Source organism: Embiotoca jacksoni, unplaced genomic scaffold (assembly GCF_022577435.1).
Source record: "Embiotoca jacksoni isolate LCO1_2020_lvr unplaced genomic scaffold, fEmbJac1.0.p SCAF_25, whole genome shotgun sequence".
Lineage (NCBI taxonomy): Eukaryota > Metazoa > Chordata > Actinopteri > Embiotocidae > Embiotoca > Embiotoca jacksoni.
Genome location: NW_027185376.1, coordinates 5,369,794 through 5,391,280, shown reverse-complemented (window position 1 = coordinate 5,391,280; position 21,487 = coordinate 5,369,794). Strand labels below are relative to the sequence as shown.

The 21,487-nt window shown below is 43.1% G+C and overlaps 1 protein-coding gene across 3 annotated transcripts in view; it reads right to left on the bottom strand.

The window, feature by feature from the left end:
- LOC138204480 (A-type potassium channel modulatory protein DPP6-like) overlaps positions 1 to 21,487 on the bottom strand; it is a 188,967-nt gene that overhangs the window by 138,071 nt on the left and 29,409 nt on the right. The window contains exon 1 of one of the 3 annotated variants that reach the window (XM_069159780.1): positions 1,946 to 2,011. The exons of the other annotated variants lie outside the window; for them this stretch is intronic. Coding sequence (XP_069015881.1) covers positions 1,946 to 1,996 — 51 coding nt within the window. The 5' untranslated portion in view covers positions 1,997 to 2,011. Of the gene's footprint in view, positions 1 to 1,945; positions 2,012 to 21,487 lie in introns of those variants that run through there. 3 annotated transcript variants of the gene reach the window in all.

The window sequence follows — 21,487 nt, the reverse complement described above, 5'->3', positions numbered from 1 at the left end:
CGGGCGACGCTATTATGAATCAGCTCGAGGCTTGAAGACAAAGACGAGGGTTTGGCGTCAATGAAGCAAATCATTTAGAAACGCATCTAAAAGCACAATTTGAGTGTCAACTGTAAAAAAAGAAAAAAAGATTGCAACGTCCATTTATAAACTGTCCGCTGCTGATAGAAAACAGACAAACATCGACCTGCAGCTACGGCCAACAATGTCAGCGATGCAAAAAGTGCGATTTTATGTGCTAATTATGTGAAGACAGCAGTAAAAGTCAATGACTACCAGTTAATGGAGTAAATAAAAAAAATAAGAAAGCAGAGGATCTGAAGAGGAACCGAACTGGCCGTATGAAGTTTGTGTTTTCACGTGCTGTTAATTTGAGTCAGCCGTTCCCTTAACAGCAGCTGTGAAGCAGCTTATGCTTGTTGTCAGTATGTTGCTTCCAGTGTGCTTCTTTTTTTTTTTTTTTTTAAACAGATTTCAACAGCATTTGTCAGCCAGAACAGGTGTTACAGGATGAGTCACGACAGGCTGATCATCATTTCTCACTAGCAGCTGTGAGGGTTGTCTACAACTTCGCTAGACACTCTAATGCGTGTTTAAGAACACATTAACACCCAATCACGGCTTATCACTTAGAAATATGGCAGATTCTTGCAGGGACTTCACATTTTCTCGTGCCATTATAGTTGCAGCCTTTACAAAGTTCATACATGACTTCTTTAGGTTCTCTGACAAGTGCACCATTTTTTTTTTTTTGTGCAGATTTTCTTTCTTAACGTGCACAAATGCGCGTGAACATGCGTACATGTTGTGCATTACTTTGTGAACTCTCTTTACCGTTTCAGCTCCCGACATCTTAGCCCAGCTAATTAAATTGCAGAGTTCCCTTCTCACGGAGACGACGTGATCTGAGCAGGTGCGACTTGAGGTGACTTCAGCCGTGGTTAAAAATTCAAAGGTGTTTAATCAGAGCTGTACACTGCAGTCAGCGTATAGCGGCTTCACTTCATCTCGCATGTTATTCCCCATGCCTTCGGTCTGACTGCACTGCCTTCATTTATTGGAGTTGCATTTTGTTATGCAGCGCCTGTAGGCATTTAGTTATTACAAGTATCAAACTGCTGAAATCCAGAGTCCAGAAAATCCACCTCACAAACATATATATCTTCCAAGTAATGTGAAAGTTGTTAATTCCCACCACAAGCCGCCGCAGCCAAGGCCACTTGACAAGTGTGTTGCAGCAGCGTACATTTCATCCCCCCCGACAAGCGAACACAAGCGCTAAATCACTCACCTCTGGCCCGATCCCGGTTCTATCAGACCTACGGGTGTGAGCAAAACTTCGATGAGCTTTCAAGGGGTTCAAATGAGGCGACCAAATGAGCAGATGAAGGAGATCAAAAACGTGAGTGGGGAGAGGTTGACTTTTATGAGACAGCTGGAGAGGCAGATTTAATGTCCACCTCAGCTCGGGAGTCTTGAGAGACAGTGAGTGAGTTATGAAGGTGAGCCCCCCCCACCCCCACCCCACCCCGGGGGCAGCGCTGGCCATCAACAAACGGGTCTTCCTGTCATTGGAACCAGACGATATATAACACTCACAGTCGAGTGGTCCGACACGATCACGGGACCAAAAAGCACACTTAAATTGCAGACTGTAACTAATATTTTCATTCCAATTAAAGTCGCGCATGCAAAATACATTTAAATATGATTTGCAAGTGATCTTAATTAAGTAAAACTGGAACAGAAACTGGGAATAATTCATCAAAAAATGTGACAAAAAAAAAAGCAGAAATGCAAGTCTGCTTATGGCCAACTGGTGTCATGCAAATCACATATGGGCCTAAAAGCACTAATAAAGAAGAGAAACTGGCTCAAGAAACGCTAAACGATCCGGCACAACAGCATTCACACCACAATATGACAGCAAAATGTCCAAACTTACCATTTTGGAGGTGGTGGTATTGATGTGCTGGGGGACAATTAGCATCGACATGACTGAAGGGACAGCTAAAAAAACATTAAAAAAAAAAACCTCCTCCAACACCACCTCTGCCTTCTGCTCTCCTTCTCTACGAATACAGGAAAAAGTCCTCTGGACAAGTGGCTTGGATGAGTGGGAGGCTTCACAAAAGAGTGAGAGGATTAGTGGAGCCCCTCTTCCTCCAGACCCACGACCCTCCTGTCAGCTGACTGGCAGACTCCAAAGCTCACTTCCAACGTCAGCCAATCAATCACATAGCGACGAGGATTCTGCCGGACGTGCGGTGATCCATTCACCACGACGTGGCTCTTTGGAAATGTGCGCTCCCCCCCCCCGGATTCACGCGCTCCGCCTGTTTCTTCTTCTCCCCACCACCCACCCACCGACCCACCACACTCCCCCTTTTTCTCCTCCACGGCGCTCTGCCTATCCCTCTTTGACTTTTCTCAGCCCCTCGATCTTCCTCACTGACTCCAGCTCCCTTCCAGGGTTTATCCGTCTTTGTCTTTCCAAGACAAGTCGCCTTCTCGAAACTCTCCCTTGTAGTAGCTGCAGAGGGTCCGTGTGTGTGTTTGGCTGTCCCCCCCCCCCCCTCCTCCCCAATTCATTCTCAGTCTTATCCCTTACCTTCCTTCCTACCCTACCCCCCCCCCTTCTCCCCCCTCCCGCTATAAGCTCTTCCCTCACAAGAGGCTGCCTGTCTTTTTTTTCGGCAGGGTTCAGCACCTGAACTAAATTGGAGGTTTAAGCATAAACTGTTGGTCTGGCCATGAGAGGCATCTGGCAGCAAACGCAGCCAAACACCGTTCCTTACATCTTCATCACTGCTTTAGTGAGGCAAAAGTGTGTGTGTGTGTGTGTGTGTGTGTGTGTGTGTGTGTGTGTGTGTGTGTGTGTGCGTGTGTGTGTGTGTGTGTGTGTGTGTGTGTGTGTGTGTGTGTGTGTGTGTGTGTGTGTGTGTGCGTCGGCTGAGAGTTGGCAGGTGGGCAAAGAGACAGCGAGACAGAGGAAGGGAGGGCGAGGGAGAACACAGAAGAGCAGACGGGAAACAAAAACCTCTGTGCCGCTATAATAATGCGGCACAAATGCAACCGAAATGCACCAAACAGAAGCAGCAACATGCAAAAAAAAATAATAATAATAATAATAATTGTTATATGATGATTGGATGACTCAACTTATTGCACATCAAAACTGTCTTCAAGGTAACTTTTACCCGAGTTTGTGTTTCTGCAGGTCTCGAGATGAACGAGGTGTCTGCGGCTGCTGTCCCCCAATCTGCAGATCAATTTAATCAGTCCCTGTGATGGGCTGTAATAAAGTGGCGGTGATACATTCGTGCCATGAATTGCACCTCGTAAATTATCCCGACCTCTTTGGGATATTGGTCGTGCGCCTAGCCCGGGACCAATCTAAATTTATGTAGTGTTTCTATCCACAGCGCGGTGCACCATTGTGCCAAAGTGGAACGACTGGTTGTACACTTGCCCCACACAACAGCATTAGTGAGGCCAGCAGCTAGTAAATGAGAAGCAGTGGAACACCAGAGCAGAGGCACCGGGCTAGGATTGAAAAAGATTGAAGTGGTTTAACTCTGGGAAAAACAAACTCGTGTGACAAGAAAGTTCTGAAAGTTTTTAGATTCCAGTTTAATTTGCTCTGTAAATATTGGTCCAACGCTGCAAACTTTCAACTTTATTTTGGTCTTAAAAAAAAAGACAAAAAAAATGCAAGTTAGGTAACTTCAAATTCAAGAGGTAGAAGCTCATTCTGCTGTGAAACATGTCACATTCGAGACTCTCAAATAGCAGCCATGGATGACATCTACAGTACTTGGAAAATCAAAAGGCCTCAGTGAGCGAGCTTACAACAAAGGTCCTCTAACAGTGATGCATCAATCCAACTTTTTCTCTCCCAATAGCAATTTTAAAGACGGCTTCTGGGCATCTGCCAGTACAAAGTACTGATCCATTTCCCCTGATTTAAATTCTGTGTACGAGTCTGCATATGAGTCAACAGAATCCTTTTTATGCGAGCCAATATACGGCCAAGAAAAGTTGTAGCACTAAAAAAGTTGACAGCCTGCTGTGATAGAATGAAAGTATGAACAGGTACTACATCTACTTAACGCAATATGGTCATTAAAAGCGCTCAAACTCATCCAAGGAAATGTAAAACCCCATGTCAAGCATCGGCATCAGGACGTTCTGCTTTTAACAACGTTTATAACTTAGAACTCGTATTTCTACTACTTTTGGTCCAGATTGAAATATTTCAACAACTACTAGAAAGACAATCAGGCAGTTTTGAACAGACATTCGTGTTCTCAAAAGCTAATTCTCCGAACCATTTACCAGCAGATTCCCATTTGTGGTTTTGTATGAAATGTCTCAGTGTCTATAAGGATGGATCGTCACAGTATCTGTTGCTTTGTGCCATCGTCAGTTCAAAACTTTCCCAGCACTTTTGGTTTTGGACCAAATATTCTTCCAATATCTTCAAATGGCGCATTTTGTGCTAAGCAGCAAAATGTTAGAACGCTAAAATGCTAAAATGCCAGTACAACATGCGTTTGTTGGCATTACGGTGACGAGCTTGTTAGCGTCGAGGAACAAGCACCACGAGTACAGAGTCGCGGCGCTGCTGCCGCGGCTGCACGCTCTTTCCTCCTCCTCATTCTGCACACAACAGACGACTGCTGGCACCTTTTTGGCGAGTCAAGCCGTGTCCAACCCTCGAATGTGTTTGAGGAGATATCGTCTAGCAGTGCGTATCTTTATCTCTGTTTGTATGATTCACTGCCTCAACAACTAAAACACACAAAAGACAGGGCTTCACAACACGTGCGATACATGGTGCTGTAGGATAAGTAGCCAAATCTGCTGCACAAAAGTACTGTTTTTATGACTGATGAATAATTTAGGATCATTAAATTTAGCATTTTCGTGATTTACGACGTTTGCTTGTCCTCTTGCGGATTTTACACAATAAATGCCTTCTCGGAAATTGAATAAATAATCCATCTTGGGCTGCTGAAAGGATTTTAATTTTAAATGGAGAAAGAGTAAAGTTTATAATAACATTAAAAAAAGCAATGGGGAGGCTTCTTAGAAACACATTATGATCAAATAGACATAAAACGGAAAAATTGTACATAAAAGTCTCCAATAAAAGAAAGAAAAAGCAGCTTTCTCTTCTGTGGAGGTAAATAAATGCCCTGAGCAGCACTGCTATATAATTTATGGGATTACGTTATGGATATCCAGGTGTAAAATCTACTGTCAGTTCAGCAATATCTTCAAGGAAATCATGTTGTAAAAACTCAGCAGGTCCATCTGGTCCATTCAGAGACCTGGATCAGGTGCTGGCTGAGCATTTTTCATCTTGACGTCAAACGTTTGATTACGCAGAGTAAGTTACCGCTGCTGCCACAGGGGAAAAAAAAAAAAAAAAAAAACTTTCATCCAATGTACAGCACTTCGATTTAAATTGCCCTTATTTTATTTGTTTATAGTTTACAGACTCAGCAGAGCAGCTGATTAGTTGCATTCCAATCATGGGAGCTACAGTAACTTATAAATTAACCTACTAAATCGAGTTCCTGGTTGGATGAACTGTTTGTGTATCAAATTATGTGGATGAATAAACAAATTGTGTAAGGTATTTTCTCAAATGAAAATTAAATGCAGCCCAAAGTCTTTAACGGAGGGTCAGAAAACATTCGATAAATACAATAATCTTCACTTTAATTGGAGCTATAAACATCACTTTTGCTCATTTTGACATATTTAGAAATTTTAATTATTGGTTTTATATCACGGGATACATGTTGATGTCCGTGCAACTGGGAAATTTAACATAAATGCAACAAAAATAGTTCAACGTACACCAAATCTCATGAAAGATTAATAACGACGGATTACCATACATGCAATTAGGGAGTGTTCATGGTTGACGGAGTATCAAACACAAAGCCCGATATTGCGTCTGGGCTGTTAACTAATACCTGAACGAGGACACGGTTCTCCGGCTCAACCCTTTAAACCCATTTATTCCATTATTGAGCACTGACTTTTCAATTCCCCCAGATTACAAGAAGGGAGTGAGAAGACAAAATGAAAAAAGTCCCCGAGGTCTGAAGAGGCACTGGAAGGCAATTCCAACATATTGTCTACGAGGATGAGGCTGGATGGAGCCAGAGCCAGACTCACCTCTGCTTGAGGCAAGAAACAGACCAAAAATTTTAAAAAATAAAAAACACAATCAGATTTAAAACAGTGAAACAATCCAGTGAGAAAAATAACAGCACACCAGGCTGCTGTGAAAGCTTTTAAAAGGGAAAAATAAAGAAAATATCCAACTGGCAAATTTATTCCAAGCATCACTCAGTGCAAAACAGGAAGCGAAACATATTGCTCTAAATCATCTCTCTGAGAAACGACCATGATGTAGTACAAATCCATTTCAAAATGGCTTTCCATTTTTTTGATTAGGAAGCAGTTCAGCATTTCCCTAATTTAATCTGGCCTCTGAATTGAATTTGTATTACAGCCATAGTTAATAACTTGACATTCAGCGTACGACTCTGTGCTATTTAGATAAGTGATGGGCTTTCTTTGAACTACCACATGCTTCTATGCCAAATTGCCCCATTGCTCATAATAAAACCTTTGTCTGTACGACTCGCTGCTGTTATATTTTATTTCGATTGTTATTAATAGAACTATAGAACATATTGCCAGATCCGTATGTAGAGATCCCGTAGTGTATAAGGAAGATGAAGAGCCTTTAAGGGGGATTTGAGAAGAAGAAGAGGTCTGAACTGGCATTCATGCGATGGCTTGTGAATAAAAGATGAAAGTTTTGACTTTGCTCCAAGTTCCTTCACTCTCGTGGCTCATCTCAATTACTAGAGGAGGGTGTAGAGGAGAACTCAGTCGGTAACTACATCCCAAAGAGGAGGCAGCGTGGACTGCTCAAAGAATTTGTTTTCATTTTTTAATACGTGAAGGACAATGAGTGGCACTTCAGAAAGCGTCAAAATCCCCCGAACACAGGGAAACGTCACAATATGGTGAAGCTTAACCTACATTTTACGTGTTGAGTGTAAAAAAAAAAGTCCATTATTGTGACCACTTTAGTTTTAGTGTGAATGATAATCTCAGTTTTTAGCTTCAATTGATTTGCCCCAAAAAGTTTTGGAATGAGTGGAAAAGTTTAATCTTATTCTTATCTTGATTTTTAGGCTTTCTGCCTCAAGAAGATGCAAATGAGACGCTGTCGCATCGAGCACAGCTGGGAAGATGCATTTGATGGCAGAAAACAGAGAAATGCACAGGACGAAATCTCAAATAAAGTGCTAATGACCCAAATCTATCACTTTAACCAGACTGAAATGCCTCTACAAATGTCAAATGGATTGCCATAAAATGTTGTACTGCCGTTCATGGTACCCAGAAGACAAATCCTTATGACTTTGAGGATCGTCTGACTTTTCCCTTGGGCCACGATGAGTTGGGCCATGTGTGGTTTTAAATTAAAAAAAAAAAAAAAAAACTCAACATCTATTGGACTAACTGCCATGAAATGTAAATGTCGAGATCTCATAATTAAGTGCTGTTTGCTCAATACCTTCATTCACGACCAAACATCTGCCATAGTACGTTTATTTGGCTGATGAGAATACAATCTACTTTGTATTTACTGCTAATTGGAATTAACACACTAAACTAAGATGGTGATGACTGTAAACATTATACCGGCTAAACATCACAACAACCGCTCCAACCCGTTCGACCATGCACGTCGTTTGTTTCTACCTTCAAATACGACCCACAGGAGTGTTTCCTAAATTAGCGCCCCCGGTTAGATTTTGGCACAAAAACCATTTGGTTTGGGAAAGATAATGGTTTGGGTTTAAATTAGCCCAAAGCAACCTCTATGGAAACAAGAAGGAAAACACTGAAGTCCACTGTTGTATCAAACCATTCACCGTCAACCTACAGTAAAACACACAGAGGTCAGAGGACAGAAACGCAGCAGAGACCCTTCACACTGACCTGGAAACAAACAGGTGCTCATAAATTAGGTAAATAACATAAATACAATATTTTCGGCTGCTATAAAGTATAGCAATATCTATCCCTGAAGGTTTTGCAAAACATTTGCAAACAATACTAATATTTAAAACCTAAAAAGAACCAAAAAGTCTTCATTTCTCAGATTCCTCAAAGTAAACCTTCAGTCTAAGATTAAGTTCCCGTTGAGCAGAAGAAGAAAAAAAAGAAAAAAAAACGTCAGCGTTGACAAAATATTAATTTAATGAGAAGTCTTCAGAGTGAGATGAACTCAACTCAATAATGCTTTCAATAAAACAATCCGTCTCGGGGGAGAGGGGGGGGGGACAGATTCGCCTTTTGACTAATTGCCGGTTAAACTGACTCCTGCCTGATGCAGGAGAGCAAAGAGATTCACCGACACCAACGAAACAACTCAACACCTCACTCAGACGAGAGGGTGCTCCAACCAAAACGCGGAGACATTAATCCAGGGCACCTCGTCCATTAGCCTCCTCAGCTTGTCAGCTAGTGAAATTGGAGGGAGAAAAGCCTACCACGCTGGCATATAGTAAATTTCATGCCATGCCGAAGAGAGACGAGGATGGGCAGAGAGTAAACACTTTAGGTCGAGGCCTTTTAAAGCACTCATAAAACACTCATCTGTTGGTTTTTGGAATTGAATTGCTCCTTCCAGCCTCCACGGGGTTTGGTCTGGACGAGGAGGGACGAGTCCAAGGTCAGGAGCACTCCTCAGTCCGTGCACTGATCTGAACGCCAGGTCAATTCAGCAGCGTGTGATTGACGACGAGCCGAGCCAATCGGCTAGTACAGGCAGGAGAGGCCAATACCGTGACAGATGGAGGAGCATGTGCACTGCATTTAATAATGTAAAGGCTCGTCATACGGTGACTCAAGGTAAATGACAGGATCAGGAAGGGAAGTGTGGGGGGGGGGGGTGTAATTTCTCACAACAATGTCAGACGCTACCTGCTGATGCGGTTTCCTGCGTCTGCTCGGCTTCACTGATACCAGCTGCCTGCCGGACAGATAAATGGACGCCATCCAAATTTTAAAGAGGATTAAAAACAAGAACAAAAGAAGAAGAAAAAAAGAAAAAAAAAAGTTGTATTTGTCCAACAGTTTAATGTTCGGAGTGAAGAGAAGAGAGAACGGCCTGACGTGCACCTGCGACACTACCGGGATGTCTTTAGGTAACCGGTTCCAAGTGTCAATGACCATTTATTTTTCTTATTTATTTTGTCTTACTAAATTAAATTTTTTAAAAAAATGATGCTAAACAGAAACTTTACATTTATTTAAACCGATGATTACATCTCCAATTTTTCCCCAAAACAAGAAATTTCATTTTTCCGACTTGCAAATCTTTTCTTTGTTCTATATTTGGTTTGAAAATTGAGCAGGTTACATAAAGAAATGTCTGGTTATATATTTTACTTTACACATTTTTCTCTTGTATTTAAGGAAAATGTTGCTTGGCAGACAGGACGTGTTTGATGTTGGTTTTTGGTGTCGATTTGTACAAAATTGGCAAAAGACTGCGGACAAAACGGTGATTAGCGAGAAATTTTTTAAAAAGAATGAAATATATTCTAAAAATTCAAGCATTATAGTTTTTTTTGTCACGTTTGTTTCTCCAATCTTTGTTACAAGATATTTAATTAGTTGGTCCTTGAATGCACCAAACTTTCTTTGCAGAGCTGTCCAATCTTTTCAAACATTTGATTCATTTTCTAATCCCTTTCTGAAATTTAACACTTTAATCATGAAAAACAAACAAATAAATTCCCCCTTTTGTTACTGAATTTCTCTGCAGGAGCCGGACCACCAGATTGCTGCTTGCAGCTGTAATTTCATTTCGCTTCTGTCACCCTGCGACTGTGACCTTAACTCATAAACCCCTCAGAACCTTTCAGGGCTATCTTCTGGCCAGCAGCAGGACAATAACTACCCATTGTGGACGGAGAGCTGCAGCACAAATCCTCCTCGCAGAGCTCGTGCACCGGGAGTATTGATGGATTTTCCTCCGTCGGTGTAACCAGCTTTACATCAACCAGTCTGACCTTCTCCTACTTCATTTGGTGTTTCCCTGCTTGCATGTGACAGCTGACGGCTCTTTGCTTTCACCTTGGCGAATAAAAAGTGAGACTTTTTGAAAAAAAAAAAAAAAAAGCACGAATTTCCCTCCAATCTATGATAGATGCAGTCTAAACAGAAGCATTACTGTTTAAATTTGCAGGGCTGACACCGCAGCCTGCAGTCCAGCTAGATATTAGCTGTCTTGGAAATATCTCAACGCGATGACTCATCATTCAGATGTGGCCAAGTCTCAAAGGGAGAAAAACTTGCTGACACTCGGCCAAACAACAAAGGAATTACAAAAAGTTCACTAAGCCGCCGTACTCTTGTGTGTTTTTTTTTTAAAGGCGGACTTGTCCTTTAAACTGTTATCAGCTCCCGAACTCATCAAGTGTGTTTTAGAAAATTGGCTGCAAATTAAACAATGTCGGAAAAAAAACCCTTCAGAGTTGAGCCTTTTGAGAATACGAAAAAAAAAAAAAAAAAAAAAAGTGTTGACGCAACGTATCAAATGCGGCTCCGCTCGGTGGGTTCGATCTCGGAGGGCCCGCTGGGGGCGAAGGATAAAGAGACGTTGCGTGAGCGCAGAGTGAACAGCGCCGGCCAACCTCGGAGATCTCAACCACCGCACGGCTGGCAGGTACAAGTGGAAGGAGATGAGACGGGGTGACGCACAGCTAGAAGGGTGGAGGAGGAGGAGGAGGAGGCTGCCAGTCAACCATCCCCTTGTTTCCTTGTAGACAGGACCATATGTACCCCCCCTCCCCCCCTCCCATCCTGTCTTGATTGCACTCTTCCCCCACCCTCCTGAGATTAGAAGAGAGGTGGAAGAGGGTACACAAACAGGGGATATGCTGTGGTGGACAAAGAAATCGCACACAGATAGAGGACATCCCTCCTCCTCCTCCTCCTCCTTCTTCTCCTCCTCCTCCTCCTCCTCCTCCCCCTCCTGTGTGCACAGTGCCATAAGCACCATGGGGATATTGAGACAGACATATCCCTCCTAGATGAAAGGGGCATTTCAGTCACACAGGCCCCAAAGGTAAACGTGGTCGGAGTGAGCAAGCAGCTCCTCGTTTATTGTGGATCGGTTGAGAGAGAGAGAGAGAGAGAGAGAGAGAGAGAGAGAGAGCGAGAGAGAGAGCGAGAGAGAGAGCGAGAGAGAGAGACTCAAAAGCACCATAACACCACTGGAAGCAATAAAGGGGCAACTGCTCTGTTCACACTTTCCGTCGAGCTATTTGCGAGTCCATCAGGCCATAAACGACACATGCTTATTTGCTATTGTTTGGCGAAGCCCGAACAAAAGTTTGCGACTGCTGAGAGTGCCGTTGTTTCCTCTCCATTTATTCCCCCCCCCCCCCCGCCCCCGGAGATACGGAGCCCCGCCGGAGCGTCCTCTTTATCATTCATTACCCCGCGCAGCCGATTATGCGCTAGATAACCCTGACAGTTTGAAACCTCTCTTCCACCTCCCCGGAGGTCTGCTTCAGATCTCTGGTATTTTTGTTGTTGTTGTTGTTGTTGTCGTTAATGGTAAATATCATGCGATAAACAAGGCAAACATTCGCACACAAAAAAAGATGATTCCTCGTCCCGCATTCATTCGAGCTTCGATACGCCCCCGTTCTCTTTTTTTTTTTTTTTGGATAAGAGCTGAACAAACACGCCGCGGAGTTTGGAGACGCTCCCTCCACTCCGGGCGTCGATACGTCTCGGTAATAAACACACACGGCGAAAGTGGAGGCATACGACACCGTCTCCAAATGATAACGGAGAGCTGACAAACTGCTCAGACACCGCAGCGTGTAGAAGCGCCGCCCGGAACAGGCCGGCTCTGTTCGTTCGTATCCCTTTCTGTGCGAGAGAGACGTGCAAAAATGTCAGTGACAAATTAGTCTAGACGCCATTATCTCAGCCCGGATTCCACAGCAGTGCCATAGCGAGACGGAGCACGGACGCCCGTGGCTACACAGACATTTGAGCTGGAGCGCCACAATGTTGATATATTTCCCCGGAGACACGGCGGCATCCTCTGCTGCTAGAAAAAAAAAAAATCCTTTCACGGAAACACATTTTTGGCGACGAAGCGACACCGGTCGCCCAAAAATTCAGACTGAATTTCAGCGAGCGCCTTGTTGCGGTGAGATTTACACACAAATAACAGCTAATTCTGCAATTACATCGCCGGCTAACTAGGGAGGCAATTATTGTGTTCCACAGTGGAGCGGATATTTATCTGTAACGGCGTCACTTCTTATAGCAACAGATGTTGCAAAGAGCCACGTCGAGTCATAAATAAGCTCCAATTAACAACAAACGTTGCTTCAGTTTTCTTTCTGGCTCGACAATTTACATTCCGCTTATCAGTTTTGGCGCTTCCCTGAAATAAAGTTTGTTTTATTTTCCAGACAAACTGACTGGAGCAAATCGAAGAAAATATAGAATTGAAATCTAATCGTGAGGAAGAAAAACATTTTGACAAGTCCATCTGTTAAGTACTGAGCAGTTTAGTGGTAGCGCAAATCCAACAAACACTGACAGAAATATACCATTTGCATGTTCTAATTAAAAAAATAAAAAAAACACATCTACATTAAATTAAGCTCAAACAACTTGTCGTGGAGTTTGTGTTGAGTGATATAAACTTTTCTTTTTAATGGGAAGAGGGAACGTTTTCTTCGGTAAATCCCGAAATGTCAGCAACTTCCGGGGAAAGTTGTCGTGTTGCAGAAAGTGGCGTTTCCAATAATTACTACACAGCTGATTGGCCTGCAGGGACTCTCACAGCGGAGGCTGCACTTACACCGCACACCATCGCGGGACCCGACCGAGCTTCAACCGCCAGCGACGTCACCCGTTGGTTTGTGAACGGCCGTTATGAAGCCTCGAGTTCAGATTTTGGACGGCACCATCTTTGCTAGTTCGGAGCGGTTTGGAGCGGGAAGTGACCGTATTTGGACGAGCTGGGGGGGGGGGGGGGGGGGGGGGGGGGGGCGAGCTGTTGGAAACCCGGCGATACTACGTCCTGCCCACTAAAGCCTGACTGTGGTGCACAGGCCTGTCAACCAACTAGACACGCCCCCAAAAACATGGCTTTTTGAGGTTTATTTTATAGTTAATGACGGATTACTTTCAGATGGATGGTCGGAAAGAGAAAAATCTAAATAACTGAAATTGTTTTTTTTTATAAGAGAAGGTAAATAAGAGTCTACGGAGTCGGAGGCTTTTTGGAGTCGACCTCTAGTGGCACTCGGTGGTATTGCAGCTTAAGGCACTTCTGCATCGAGTCTCATTTTTCATACCCGGAGTCCACTTTTGTATACAGTCTGTGGATCTGACACGTACACGTTTTATCAAAAAAGTCACAACATTTACATGAGCGCAAATGTCAATCAAAGCTCTACTAAAAGACTGCCTTTATTGTTAGTATTTATAGGATTTTTGTGTTGTTCTGTTCATGTTGCACTCCGTATTTAGTTTGTTTACATAACTGCAACTTAATTTGTTGATGAATTTCTTTTTTATCTTCTAAGCTGTTACCAGGGCTTCACCATCTTTTTTCTTTGCTTTACCATTCACACTCATTCCTATAATGTTTTGGTGAAAGGAGGAAATCGCATAAAAAAAACAAAAAACAGAAGACGTGTCACTGGACACATTTTCTCTAATTAGAATCGGTGCTTCATCCAAACTGTGAACAACAGGGCGTCCACATACTTCTGGCCATGGAGCAGATATTTCGAGTGCAAAGAGTTGCACGTCCGTCTAAATGTGGCCACTGCATCTGCGGTGATTCGATTACATGTGATTAATTGTGCTGCAGCTCCAAGCAGCATTTGCAAAGTGGCATATCGTAAAGGGCGGGCTGAGGGTGAGGCAGCGGAGAGGAGTCAAACTTGGCTGTGGGGAGCAGCAAAGAGAAAGGATGTGGCTGAGATGAGGACGACAGCAAGATGGGGGTGGGGGGGGGGGGAAGGGGAGGGGGCAAGACTTGGCATTGACTCGTGTCACTGCGGCCAGAGTGCCAGCTGAGAAACATGGCTGCTCTCCCGGGCGCTGGTCACTTTGACTTTGACTCCGAAAAAGGAGCACACAAACACAAACAAGTTATGTTGCCATTAAAATATTCCTTAAATTTAGAAGCAAAGCTCTAAAATTGCGGCAAAACAAAAAAATGCAAGTCATCGCGTGTTTAAATCAACCCGAGTAGAAATATGTTGAAGAGGTCGTGACTTGTTTGCAAAATGAATAGTTCCAAAAGCTGCAATTACTGCTTTTCACCAGCGGGGCTGCGAAAGAGAACAAAACCGATATCTCCAGGAATATAGTTTTAAACTTTAATCTGCTGTCCAAAACTAAAATTGCATTTCTGATTTTCTAACGTCTGTCAAAACACTGGATTTCCTGTGACTATGATTTCACAATAAACGCTTTAAAAGCAGAGGTATAAACAAACTGCATTACATGTTGCGTCATTTAAGAATCCCTGATGCATCGGTTAAACACAGGAATGGCGGACTCCACCACTAACAATGAAAACGTCTATAAAGTGAGGTAATTACAGAATGTAAATACACTAAATGACAATTGAGATTTTTCTACATTTCTCAGTTTAATGTCATTACATCTTGACATTTTCAGAAAGTGAGACATGAGGAGACATCTGATGATGACCTCAGGTTAGATTATTGACATTTTTTCATTATTTTTGTTCACTTTATTGGCGAATTGATTCAAAGAATAAATGACAATATAAATAACTGAGCTGAACGAGCATCAGCATGAGATGAGAGCCGTGCCTTTAGTTAAAGAAGCAATTTTCCAGGCTCAGGAGACATGAAGGAAAAAATTATTATTTCCTTTTTAAGTCAGTAACCTTATTACCATTCACTAGTACTGAGTGAGTAAAAAAAAAAAAAAGTTTTTGTGCTTTTTCCTCCACTATACATTCGTCATCATCACAGCTAATATTCCACACATCTGTGGATTTTTTTTTTTTTTTTTTAACTTTTCCTCCCTAATTACTTTCCCGTAAACTTTTTGAGAGGCAATTTTCTTCCCCCTCGCCACCTCACACACGCAGACACACTATTTAAATTCCAGAGGCAAGCTTTGATCACCACTACATTAGCTTTACATTAGAAACAATCATTAGAAGGACATCATCCCTACGACCAATTTGCCTTCGGAAAATAGTGGTGCTTGAGTGTGCGGCAGCCCACAGAGGACCAATGAGCCACATCCAACTTGATTAGGCCTCATAGTAATGTATCATTCCTCCTGGCCAAGGCTTTGTAGATGAACGACTTGTCTTCATATTAAACGCTCTATCTGGGAAGGGCTCGAAAAACTGGAGTGGACTCATTTTCAAAAAAAAAATTCTCTTTGAGGAGGTTCGCTCTGGCAGGAAAGAATGTGTCAGAAGATAAATGAGTAATGAGCTTCACGTGTTCAGTCGAGGCTGTCGAGATATACTTCCCAGACAAGAGTTTCGGGTTGGATTTTCAAAAAGAGGCACTTGTGAAGCTATTTGGTTTGAAACAGACACATCTCACTTTCACAAGTAAATCGTTTAACATTTCTAGACTCGAAAAGGCATCTAGGAAGGTAAGGATTCTTTTATAAAAGGTGTTTTGATGTCTGGTCGAGGAAAATAAAAGCCATCACATACTTTGAGAAATTGTACCCATCAAGGTGTCCATAACCCAGAAAGTCTCGTGTGAATCACGTCTTCGTACAGTCGCATTAAAATCATCTCTAATGTGCAATGGGCGCCCCATAAATGAAGGATATACCTCCTGAAAGTCCACAGAAAAGAAAAACCTCCTTGAGCGTGAACACTTCATCGACATGCACTATCCCATGTAGCCGAGATGGGCTCGTTTTCAGACCGTAAAGCCTCTCCATCACCGGGCCCCACCGCATAAGCGGGGCCATCAAATCCTCCTCGTGACAGCTTTACGAGAGCATAACGACCACCATTTTGTGGCTCGGGGTAAGTTTCAGGGAGCAGATGGGAGTGAACTTTAAACTCAGCGGGGAGAGAACAGCAGCGTCCAGCTGACAGCGGAGCCGGCCCTGCCTGATGTTTGATGAAGAGGCACGGTGACCTTTCCGAGGCTCCAGGGGGCGCTGAGATACACTTTCACCTGACAGCCTGCGAGTCGGAGCCTTCTCATTATGGCCCCCTCGAATCTATCAGTCTGGTCGGGAAGATTTTTCCTCTCTTGTTCACATTGAGAAAATGAAATGCCACAGGGTTTGTGGAGGAGGAGTACACGACGAGGAAGATGTCACCGAGAAGGGAAGTGTCGAAGGCTAAATGCGGAAGATTGGAAGGTAAAAGACAAAAACAAAAAAAAGAAAACGCTGCGTGTGATGTGGTGCATGCCCGCAGTAACCCACATGCCACTGCTGCAGCCTTCCAACGAGATCAGTCTGAGTCACACCCGCACGTTAAGCTGTGAAATACAGATCAGTCGATAACTAGGAGCTCCAACTACTCATACGGCCTCTCGTGATGAACACAAAGGAACCTTCTGAGCACGGCGCTCATGCCTTTACCAAAGATTATAATTGATGGTGAGGAAGAAGCTGAGGCGAGTCAATACAGCGTGATGAATTAGGCCTGTATAGTGGCACTGGGTGTGTGCCTCGACTGTTCAAGACAAATTGGCCATGTCAGACTCTCGGTATTTCCCCCCACGATCAATACAAACTGACGAAAAAGGGTGCCGGGGCCAGCTCGAGTTTATAACCACGAGATGAGACAGACGGGGACGCAAACAAAAGTCACGGACACACAAACCGGAGCTGAGCGGTGGGATCAGAAACGTCACAACCATCACAACCTCAGAGCGACTGTGAATAGTCGCTCTGAGGTTCAAATATGACACTACTGGTTTTTGAAACCTGTCACTCGTAGACAAAAACTCAGCGTTTTAGCACCTTTAAGCTCTTTGTTTTGGTTTTCCGGCCCACGAACTTTACGATGTAGCTTCAGTCTCAAAACTTTCAAAGTATCACCTTCTAAAAAAAAAAAACTCACAGTACGCTACAATCTCAGCACCGAACGAGAAGACAGACGGACTTGGCACCTAAACAAAGAAGAGTATTTAGCAGCGAAAGAGGCAGATGTTTCCTCCAAGAGCAGGTGGACATCAAAACAGGAGTGAGAAAAGAATGAATATCCTGAGTGATAGCATGTCAGTGTGGTGTTTAAAGCTCATTACACTGTCGGCAAGTGGGCTAAAAAAATGTGTTATCCTGCTTTATATAAATAAAAAAAATAAAAAATTTAAATGGTTAAATTTCTTCTCTACAATCACAATGAAAAGTCTGCATGACACAGATACACTGCAAGATTGTTGTAGTATCACAAAGAAAATGTTTCACTTTGGGCTTAACAGAATAACATTGGATGGTATCTTCTGTATAAAACGAAGGTGTTACTTATTCTCCAAAGCAAAGCCGCTTCAGTGTCAGTCACGATAGAATATAACAAAACAAACAAGCCTCTCTTTGTGCAGTGAAATGTGGTGAGCTTCTACTAAACATACCGAACAAGCCAAAAAGAGTTGATGAAAGATTCTTGCCATCAGCACAAAAATGTTAATATGCCAACGCGGCCTCCGTGCAGCCTCTGTAACCTTCTCGTTGTAAAGGACCCGTTTTAAAAGTGCGTACGTGAAGATGCATCAGTGAGCCACGGGGCCGATATTGTTACTGCTGCTGATACCTGCCGGTGAGCATCTGCCCGATCAGTGGGGACTGGCAAACGAGCCCGGGATGCTACTGTAATCCATTAATTCAGCTTCACCGAGCTGCCTGTGCAGGATGACGTCGTGTTTACAGTGTGTTACCTTCACACAGCAGACTGAACGCAAATGCAATATTTGAACTGTTCCCCTTACCTGCATCCAGGTATTGATTACAGTCCTTTATTACCAAATTTCCTCAGATAAGCATTTTGGTGGTAAATACGTGTATTTTTTTTTATTATTATTATAATTATTATTATTATTATTATTTTAAGCTCCAAAATAACATAAATCAAGCAAACTTTGTAAACCAAACGTACACAGACACACTGCAGCTCTTTCGTGTGCAGGAGTTTTGATGACCTCAACCCTGCAAAGCTACAGACTCTGGCAGTAATATATTAATAAATAAACCCTCAAAAAGAAATATTTCTGCCCACACCGAGCAGGCATCTCGACCCCGCACTCTCCCTCGCTTCATTTCACTGCTCTCCGGCTTTTTGCCAGCGCGAGTAACTGCTGTCCATCGGACTCCAAACGTTGGCCCGATTGCACCGATCACACGTTGCATCTTAAAGGGTCTTTGCTTTGTTGCCGTTTTGGGGATTACTTCTTCGCTCCTAACGAACCGCATGCCTGCTCACTCTGCACACAGCTGAATCACAGACATTTTAACTGGGTTCTCTTTGACTGCGGAAATCAAACATAAAAAAAAAAAAAAAAAAAACTCTCCAGAGTTAGAAAAGAACCGTTCAAATATGCATGGTATGATCGCGCCCTCTGTGCTACGTCTAATGTGTGGAGAAAATGGCAGTCCGTGAAGCATTCGGTAGGCCTCCAATTAATTCCGATGAACCCCTAACACCCATATCATAATTATCAGCTGCACAAGGAACGGATGCACAAAAGTTAATTTAGCAGACCTCCCAGTGTTGTTGAGCATTCTCCCAATGCACCGTGAGGTAATATCACTCTAATGTTTGGGGAATACACAACGTTCCCCTCTACAACAGGTGCTTTTTCATTTTCTGTCGGGCTCGCTTTAATGATCTCATTAGACAGCCTCTCTAACCGGGGAACCGCCGACGGCACCTCTGCCACACAACAGGGAGTAACAACAACAGTGCCGAACAGGCAGGCGGGCGGGCGGGCGGGCAGGCAGGCAGGCGGGCAGGCGGGCAGGCAGGCATGCAGGCGGGCAGGCAGGCTGCGCGTCTGTCTGATGTCACAGTCGTAACAGAAGCTGCTTACTTCCAAGATGGACACGACTCTGAGAGAGTAGTAGAAAGGGAAAAAAAAAAAAAAAAGGCTAATTGAATTCGGTCTGGAGAGCCGAGCTGAGGACCCTGTTAGATTTGAGCTGTACATCATTACCCAGAATTCTAGCCGGCAGTTTCCCCCAAACTTCCGCTGCCAGGAATCAAATGGCAACGATTAATCTCGGCTTTCCTGATGGCAACGGAAGAGGAAGGAAACTGCTTCTACAGGCTGATTATAAAGCTTCTACCGAAAAAAAAAAAACAATCTCCTACAGCAGAAAAGGACACAAGAGTAGAGCTTTTTTTAAAAAAAAAACTGGTGAATGCACAGACAGTCGTTTTAAGAGGTGTTATATTATTTTCAGATGGATAATAATTTCTCAGCATCATCAAATTAAAGAGAAAAAAAAGCTCAAACACATTATGAACCGAGGTTCATTTCAATACATCAGACGGGCGTTGCATCATCCAGAACAGCCTCTCATCATCTTTTTTGGAGAAAAACAATCCCGCATACTCCATCGACGGCAAAGGTGACCCGGAGGACGTTGAAACGTTTCTCTTAAATTGTATTTTAAACTAAACAGTTGAAATAATGAGCCGAAGATTAGTATGTAATTAGTAATTAGTATAAAAAAAATGCTGGTCTCTGGTTTATTTTCCCCCCAACATGTTCTAAAAAAAGATCCTAATAGAAAGACTTAATGGCACCACTTTACATGGAAATAAGGTCAAATCAGATGTGAAGAGGGATCAAATTAAACTTTTCGCTCTATCTAGCGTGTTCTTTGGCATTTGGACATTTTTCTTGACATGCCGTTTTTTGGGTCATTTATAAATTAATTTATCTATTTTACATTCAAGTCTGTGGTGAGGGTCACTTGTTTTCCCCTTAATAAAGGGGGGCGGGGACATGCTGCAAACCAAAGTTCCCAGATGGGGCGGTCTGATCGACACGAGGAAAAAAAAAATATGATCAACTAATGCACAAAATGATGTTTGACTGGCAGAAGTAATCGATAACTGATTAAACCTTTAAGTCATTTCAAGTAAAAAAATGTCAAACATTTGCTGTTTTTTGTGTGAGGAGTTGTGTTTTTTGTGCCGTTAACATCCTTACGGTTTGAATATATTCGGCTAACCGAGAACTTTGAAGATTCCGCCTTGAAATTATGATGAGAATTTCCCACCACTTCTGACATTTTAAGGAACACGCACTCAATCAAGACAATCATATAAATAATGAACAGTCGCAGCCCTAAAATGAAACAGTGCTGTCGGTAGGCAGTTGGAGCCAATATGAATGTCATTGGAAGGTTAATTTCAGACACATTTCCCAGACCCATTCTGGCTGGAGGATTTCAAATGTGCAAATATAAGACAGGATGATTTTTCATCTCCAGCCTTCAGTGTTCGGCGTCCAGTCGGAGTCCGAGGGAGAGAGATGTTTGGGTGCCCAGTCTGACAGAATGCAGCTAATCTTGGCAGAATTTTGGCAAAAGTGTATTTCCACAGCTTAGTTTTTAATAGGTCTCCAAAACTCCCTCTTCATATTGGACTGCTTGGTCCAATTTGAAAGTCAAAAACTTGGCACTGTATCTTTTCTCCCCTCTCCATCTGTCCCCTCTGTCTGTCAGTCGGGGGCCTCGCTCGTTTCGCTTCCTTTCCGTCACTCATGAATTCTCCTCCCGTTTATCACCTCGTTTCCCCGACTATAAATACATTTAAAACACGCCGTTTACCGTCTCGTTTACCAACCTCATCAGCAATACATATCTATAAATATGTAATCTGTACACAGGGAAGATAGTAAACACTGTGGTGACGCAGCGAGAGGTAGCGATTTCAAATAAATTGAGCTGTCGAGTCATCTGCCCGCTCATTCTGCGCTCCCGGTCTGCCTGTGAAATGCAATTACACTCAGTGCTGAGAGTAAGTGGTGGAAACCAGCTTATCATGTCAGAGTCTTAACGAGTGTTACTGAAGGGAAATCATCATTAACGGCGAGCACAAAAAAAGAAAGTTGGTCCGTTAAGGGAGGGAAACAGGCCTTCACGAGACAAACCCGGGGACTTGTCTTTTGTATTGAAACCCTCCTTCTCGTTGTAGGTCGCGATGATTACAGGGTGTCACCATGTAATGTATAATCACTTAAACACGGGCTCTGATTCTAACATTTATCTTGTTACCTCTGCTCATCCAGACGACCGGAGGAAAACTTCCTGTAAAAAAACAAAAACAAAAAACTGAACTAAATCTCACTATATTAGTTTAAAAATACAAAACAATTGCTCTAAAATGTCCTGATGTTGAGTTGCGGTGACT